The sequence below is a fragment of the Penaeus vannamei genome, chromosome 43, assembly GCF_042767895.1.
Source record: "Penaeus vannamei isolate JL-2024 chromosome 43, ASM4276789v1, whole genome shotgun sequence".
Taxonomy (NCBI): Eukaryota; Metazoa; Arthropoda; class Malacostraca; order Decapoda; family Penaeidae; genus Penaeus; species Penaeus vannamei.
In genome coordinates, this window is record NC_091591.1 from 25,414,277 (window position 1) to 25,421,776 (window position 7,500).

Genomic DNA, 7,500 nt, shown 5'->3' on the forward strand with positions numbered 1-7,500 from the left:
GGCCAACAGTGGTAGTTATTTGTTGCTATTGTTGTTGTTGAGTATTTCTTGTGGTGTCTGCTGGTATACTCACGATACTATGACCAATATAAATATCATCACAATTTCATCATATTTATGAACTGAAACCCTTGCTATCATTATCGATGCGACACTTTGTATGGCCGCCCATCATACCTTTTCTCATCAGTTGCGAGCAAATCCTAAAAATCGGATAAAAAACCCTATCATCTTCATCGTTAAGTCCATGTTTTTTCTGTTGGAAAAAAATGCTCATCTTCGTAGGCACCATCATCAAATCCTTATCATATTTATCACCATTATCATTCCATCATCACCATCATATTAGTATCATCATCACCACATCAAATTATCATCAATATCATACCATCATATTATAGTTATCATTATCATCACCATCATTATCGCAGTCACCATTGCCGCGAACTCATCATCCTGAGCCTCCCATTCCGCTTCCTCGAGGACCAAGTCAGAAGAGGAACGAAAACGAGACAGATCAGAAAAACAACCTTTCGCCTCGTCTCTCCCTCCCTCCCGTCTCTCAGCGTCCGTCGCCTCACCCTTCCCTCCCCCTTCCCTCCCTCTCTCCCGCCCCTACCTTCTTCCTTCCATCTCCCTTTTCCCTCCTCTACCTTCCGCCTTACTTCTTCCCTCTCTCCCCTTTCCTGTCCTTTCCCCTTCCTCATCACCCTCCCTCATCCCTCTTCTCTCCCTATCCCTTTCCCTCGCCCTCCCTACCCCTTTCCCTCGCCCTCCATACCCCTTTCCCTCGCCCTCCCTACTCCTTTCCCTCGCCCTCCCTGTCTCTTTCCCTCGCCCTCCCTACCCCTTTCCCTCGCCCTCCCCTTCCCTCTGCCTCCCTCCCTTCGCTCTCTCAGCCCCCCTCCCCCTCCCCCTCACAAAGAGCCAGGCTGTGTGAGGCTGCCTACTCCTCGACGTGTCCTTTTGTTCCCTCGTCTTCTACGGATGAGTTCTCTCATTCTTCTTATTCTTATTCCTATTTGTTTCTTCTTAACACTACTTTTTTGCTTGGTCTTATTTTCTTACTTCTTTCTCATTACCTTCTCCGCCCTTTTCCTTATCTCCGCCTTCTTCCAATCAGTTCATGCTGCATTCGTTCCCTCATCCTTCCTCCTCCTCCTAGCCCCCCCATCATCCTTCTCCCTTTATCTTTTCTCCCCCTCCCTCCTCTCTTCCTCCATCCTCCTCTCCCTCTTTCTCCTCCCTATCCTCCTTCCTTTTCTCCGGCGACATCCTCCTATCCTCGCCATCTCCCTTCCGCCACCCCCCCCCTCTATCCCCTCCTAACCCCTTCCATTCCAGCCCCTCCCCCTCGCCACTGCACATGCAACTTGCACGGGGAATATCTCTAACAGTCGGCTCATTACCCTGCACTAATGAGTCTTGTCACTCGTCTCACAGGGCTTGGCGATAATGCAATTGCCGGCCTCTAAGAAAAGCTGCAATCTGATTAATTAGTTGCATTAAATCCCGGATTTCGAAATGCCGACGCCAAGAGACCTCGGCGCAACATCAATAAGTTCAGGCCTTATTTTTCGGAACATTTCCTCAAGCATAGAGCCTCCCGACAATCAGGCCGATAATCTTAATGATAAAACATAACAACAAGAACAACAATAAATAATAATAATAATGATAATTAAAAAAATAATAATAACAATAATAATAATAACAACAACAATAATAATAATAATAATAATAATAATAATAATAATAATAATAATAATAATAATAATAATAATAATAATAATAATAATAATAATAATAATAATAATAATAATAATAATAATAACAATAATAATAATATCAACAACAACAACAATAATAACTTGCAAATTTCTTTCTGCAATTAGGCCTTTTCGCTTCCCAATGATTTCCGCGCGAAGGCGAGTCAGCAGGAGCGGGAAAAGCAACTTTCCCTGCACCTCGCTCGGCGCATTTGACACACACACAAACTCCTCAATTATTCCTACAAAGGAGTTATCATTCTAATCTCCGTCATGAACTCCGCAGCCCCGTGCGGGGTAATTACTGTACCTAATTAAGCCTCAAATTAAAGATTGATATTTCGGCAAGGGGAGAGCCAGACCTCCATTGTGATGAATGCATCCGCAACGGAGCTGACACGAACGCCGGCATCCGAGGGGCGTCCTCCTTCGTTCGTCGCGCGGGGTGGGCTTGGGTGCTTGGGGGAGCGAAGGGGAGTGACGCAAACGAATCTCACTAATACTCACGCACACGCACGCACGCAAGTACGCACGCGAGCACAGACACACGCACACACATACGCAGACACGGATAAATTCCTTTAAAAACAAAAGCGTTCACTCTACCAGCACGAGAGTGAAGCTGTCTGGAAGCTCCGTGAAGCAGCTCCACGGAAGGGAAGAGGAAACCTCAGTCTCGGAACGTACCTGGAAACAAACAAACAAACAAACATTAGCCTGAGACCTAAAGCAAGACTGGAGAGCCGAAGCATGCGTTTCCTAACAGGTAAGAACGGCTGGATGATTAAATGAGAAAATGAGGGCGAGGGAAAAGGTGAGAGGATGAGGCGCAGGGGAGGGAATGCGCGGGCGACGGGCTGGAGGGGCGAGGGCGAGTCAGGGGCGGAAAGAAATACTATGGGCGTGGCTAAAAGGGGGAAGGGTGGGCGTGGTTGAAGAGCAATGGGCGTGTCAAATGGGTAACAAAGTAGGGCCAACACCTCATCCTTTTTAACATGCAGGATCAATAACGCAGGATTTCCCCCTGACCCTCAAAGTGGCCCTCCACAGCACCCGCCTCCCTGCACGGCACATTAATAACCCTTCTGGCGAACAATGACGCGAAGTGACTTGTAATAACGCCGCGATGACTCACCATATCACTTACAATAAATCGGAATAACTTGAGGCAACTCCAAATAACGCGCAGAATTCGAAATGGCCGCAGTTATGCAAAGTAACTTAGAGTAACTCAAAATGACTTGTAGCGACTCGAAAGAACTCGGAGGGATTCATTAGAACTCAAAATAAATTACAATAACTCGAAACGACTGGTAACCTGAGCACACTCGCAGTAACCCGAAACGAATCGACGCCGACTCGCTGCATTCGAGCGAGCAGAAGCCGCGAGCGAGCTCCCGGCGCGCGGGGCGACGAGGCCCCAGGGACTTCAGGATATCGGCGCGACCCAAATCCTTACGGACCTTGCCGTTTCCTGCACGTTATTAGGTCGAAAATGGCGGCTGTGGCTGAGGAATGCAGCAGTTAATGGAATACGATGGCGAAGGTGATTGTGAAATTGATGACACTGATAGTGAGATTGATAATGATGGGATGAAGATTACGATAAAGATAGTGATGATCATAGTGATGGGGATCATATTGATGATAATGAAAATACTACTACTAATAATAATAAAACTAACAATAATGATAATAATAATAACAACAATAATAATGATAATACTATTACTAATACCAATAATAAAACAAATATCCTTAATATAATAATCATCATTAATATAACAAAAAACGAAGACAAAGCAAGATTTATCGAACATTCGGGCGTCAGCCACCCAGCGGTCCCAACCAAGGCGACCTGAAACAAACTGAATCCACCGCAGCGCAGACGGACCGACGGCAACCGACGGGCCGACAGCAATATAAACCACTGATGCAATTAGCGAAGCGGTTGTTCGTGTTCAAATGAGCTGTTGTTGATTGGCTCAAGTCGGCCAGAAAATCCTACGATTAGATGCAGGTGAGAGAGGGGGAGGGGGAGGGAGGGGTGGGGAAGGGGGGAGAGAAGGATGCAGAGAGGGATGGAGAGGGAGAGAGGGAGAGAGGGAGGGAAGGAGGGAAGGAGGGAAGGAGGGAAGAATGGAAGGAGAGGGAGAGGGAGAGGGAGAGGGAGAGGGAGAAGGAAGGAAGAGGGAGGGGGAGAGGGAGAGGGAGAGGGAGAGGGAGAGAGAGAGAGAGAGAGAGAGAGAGAGAGAGAGAGAGGGAGAGAGAGAGAGAGAGAGAGAGAGAGAGAGAGAGAGAGAGAGAGAGAGAGAGAGACAGGGAGAGAGGAAGGGGGGAGTAAATGAATGACTGCGTGCGTGCAGGCGCCCTTCCTCCCGCGGGCACGGGCATCTGCGTGCCCCGGGGTCATTTTCATCTCTCAGAAGCTAACAACCGCACGACAGGCACCGGAGACATGCAGTCCCCCCTTTAAGTCCTTCTTGGCGGAGGCGCCTGTCACGTCAATTTTCTTGGCTTTATTCCTTGCACTCTCACGACAATCCCTTCAGCATCAGCGAGCATCCTCACTCCCCATTTGATTGCCTTTCACTTGTAGATAAAACGAAGGGAAGGACAAGGCAACACGAATTGGTTTATCCGTGCTTTCTTGGTCCTCCCTTCGCTGCTCCATCTTGAATTGGAGTGAACCCGTACATGCATTTCGCTTGCTTTCCTCTCGTCAGGTTCACCCCATCCATGCACTTCACCTACAATGACTGCTCTTCTATACACTTCTATTCCTTCCGCTTCGGCTATCCTGGTGATTCTCTTCTCTCTCTTCTCCAACTTTATTCCCATCTCTACCTGTTCCTCCATTTCTTTCTTCCATTGCTATAACATCACTCTACCTGTCTGTCTCCTTCTATCCCTTTCCCTCTACGTCTTCCTCCCTCCCTTCCGCTCTCCCTCCTTACCTCCACCCCCACCCCCACCTCTCGCCACGGCATAATCACCGCCGACGGCTGACTCAGCGCCCGTGCCATCATCAGCGCCGGTTAATGGGCGCGGGCGGCGCTATTACTCAGGGCCTGACTCTATCTCTCCGAACTGATTCCTGGCTTATGCAAATAATGGCGAGGAACGAGGTGTGAGCGCCCCGCCTTGTCCTGGCTTATCTCGAGCTGCGCTGTCGCCGCCGCCGCCGCCCGCTTGTCACTCACGACAGCACGCCGTTCTTTGGGGTGCGGAGGGGACACGGGAGGGGCAGGGGGGGGGGGGAGAGTGTTAATCACAGGTAAACAAGGTGGGAACCGCCGACATGCAAACTTCCTGGGGCTTTCGCATCCATGTGTCAGTAGATAAACTGGACTTTCGTATTCTGGCCCCTTTTTGTTTCTGATTCTGCCTGCCTGCCAGGGTTTCTCCTCCCTCGACCTCTCTTCTTCCTCTTCCCCTTCCACGTCTTCCTTCCCCCCCCCCCTCTCTCTCTCTCACTCTCACTCTCACTCTCACTCTCTCTCACCACTCACACTCACTCTCTCTCTCTCTCTCTTCTCTCTCTCTCTCTCTCTCTCCTCTCTCTCTCCTCACACTCATTCTCACTCACCTACCTCACTCACTCTCACTCTCACTCTCACTCTCACTCTCACTCTCTCTCACTCTCACTCTCACTCTCACTCTTTCACTCGTACCACTACCCCCCACCCCCACCCCCCCGCCGCTCGCCAGAGGAAGGATGTAAACAGCGGTCACGGCGGGGCGGCGGGCGACCTCCCCTCCGCACGCACGGGGAGCCAGTCAGCCACACAGAGAGCGGGCAGTAAAGATAGGGTGGACCACGCCCATGACATCCCGCCCGCCCGCGCCCTCCGCCCTCATTTTGATAAGTGGCGGGAGGTGACCGCCGCCGGACTCCTGTTCTCCCATTAGCTCTCCTCTTTCGCTCCATCACTCGCTCCCCGTTTGCCTCCCGCTCCCTCTCCTCCCCTTCGCCCCTCTCCCTTTGTCTACCGTCGCTTCTCCCTTCAGTCGAGCCTTCCTTCCCTCACATGCCTACCTCCCCTTCCCCTTCCTTCCCTCACATGCCTACCTCCTCTTCCCCTTCCTTCCCTCACATGCCTACCTCCCCTTCCCTTCCTTCCCTCACATGCCTACCTAACCTTCCCTTCCTTCCTCACATGCCTACCTCCCCCCTTCCTTCTCACATGCCTACCTCCCCTTCCCCTTCCTTCCCTCATGCCTACCTCCCCTTCCCTTCCTTCCCTCACATGCCTACCTCCCCTTCCCCTTCCTTCCTCTACATGCCTACCTCCCCTTCCCTTCCTTCCCTCACATGCCTACCTCCCCTTCCCCTTCCTTCCTCGTCGATATCTGCCCTTCATTCCCCTGCATCTCCCCTTCCGTTCGCCTTCTTCTTCCCTTCGCTCTCGACGCTCACTCTGCACTCGTACCTTCCCGCTTCTTCCTACACACCCGCCCTCCTCTTCCCCTTCCCCTCTGCTCTTCCTCTTCTACTTCCTCCCTTCCCTTCCTTGCTCTCATCACTTTTCTTTCTCATAGCTGTTGTCGTTGGTGCTGCTGTTGGTACCGTTGTTGCTTACACCTTTTCTTTTACCCTTTTCTGTTGCTTCTCCTCATCTTCAGCTCTCCTTCCCTCTTCCTCCTCTTCCTCCTCCTCCTTGCCCTCCCCTCGCTATTCCACAACCTACAAGCGCTCATCCAATATTAACAGGGCGGGCCTCGGGTGTCCGCGTCAACCCAATAAATCTTTCAGGATTCAGTAATTACGTGATAGGAGCGGCACAGGGGAAGAACCCATAGCTCAGCTGCGGCTGTCCCCAACCCAGCCCCCCCCCCCCTCTGACACACACCACGGGGGACAGGTGAGGCAGGAGAGGGAGGGGGGGAGGCGAGAGGGGAAGATGTGGGGGGAAAGTGGGGTGGAGGGGAGGGGGAAAAGTGGGGGTGGAGGGGAGGGGGGATAGTGGGGGTGGAAGGGAGGGAAGGAAGGTGGGGGTGGAGGGGCCATCAAACTGATGGCCTGACGTAACCTTGCTGTCGGAGGGACGGAGGCGGCGGCCGGAACACCTGGTTTGTCTGATGGAGATTAAATCTGTTCCTCACTGCTGCGTCACAGGTGGACAGGTGCGCGGGATTCTCTTTCTCTTTTCTTTCTCTTCTGTATGGTAAGTATCTTTGAAATATCTACACACTCTCTCTGAGTTTCAGGTGATCTTTCATAGCCATTAGCGTCCAAAGTGTACCTGACCTAACCTGACCGAACCCAACCCAACCCTTCTCTTTTCAAGGCTACCCTGCGCTGACCTTGGGAAATCTATTCAACTAAAAGAGAATTTGTAGAACAGGTAATGGACAGGTAAGATGCCAAGGAACTTTAACAAGTTCGACCTTGACACAGAGTGAGTCTTGCACGCGAGCATTCCTCTCGGGGGCGGGGTGGGTCGGGACCCACCCCGCCCCCACTCCCACCCACAACCTTAATAGGAAAGTCCAAACAAATAATTCTTACACACTCGCTCTGGACAACGACTGTGCTGCTATCTTACAGCAAGGTTCAATCAATTACTAATGGTATTAAATTTAGCATGTCATTCATCATCAACAAAAAATCCTTTTTCCAAAGAAGAAACAGAGATAGATCTCTAAGACTAAGACTAAGCTTCTCTGCCTTGAAGGACACTTCCATTAAATATATCTTTAATAAATGTCACGGTAACAAATGGAATCA

The 7,500-nt window shown here is 50.6% G+C and overlaps 1 protein-coding gene across 12 annotated transcripts in view; it reads right to left on the reverse strand.

Moving 5' to 3' along the window:
* Nucleotides 1-7,500, reverse strand: part of LOC113816979 (abnormal cell migration protein 10) — a 159,233-nt gene that overhangs the window by 29,065 nt on the left and 122,668 nt on the right. For 6 of the 12 annotated variants that reach the window (XM_070118819.1, XM_070118818.1, XM_070118822.1 and 3 more), the window contains exon 3: nt 2,376-2,456. The exons of the other annotated variants lie outside the window; for them this stretch is intronic. In XM_070118819.1, coding sequence (XP_069974920.1) covers nt 2,376-2,456 — 81 coding nt within the window. The remainder of the gene's footprint in view (nt 1-2,375; nt 2,457-7,500) is intronic. 12 annotated transcript variants of the gene reach the window in all.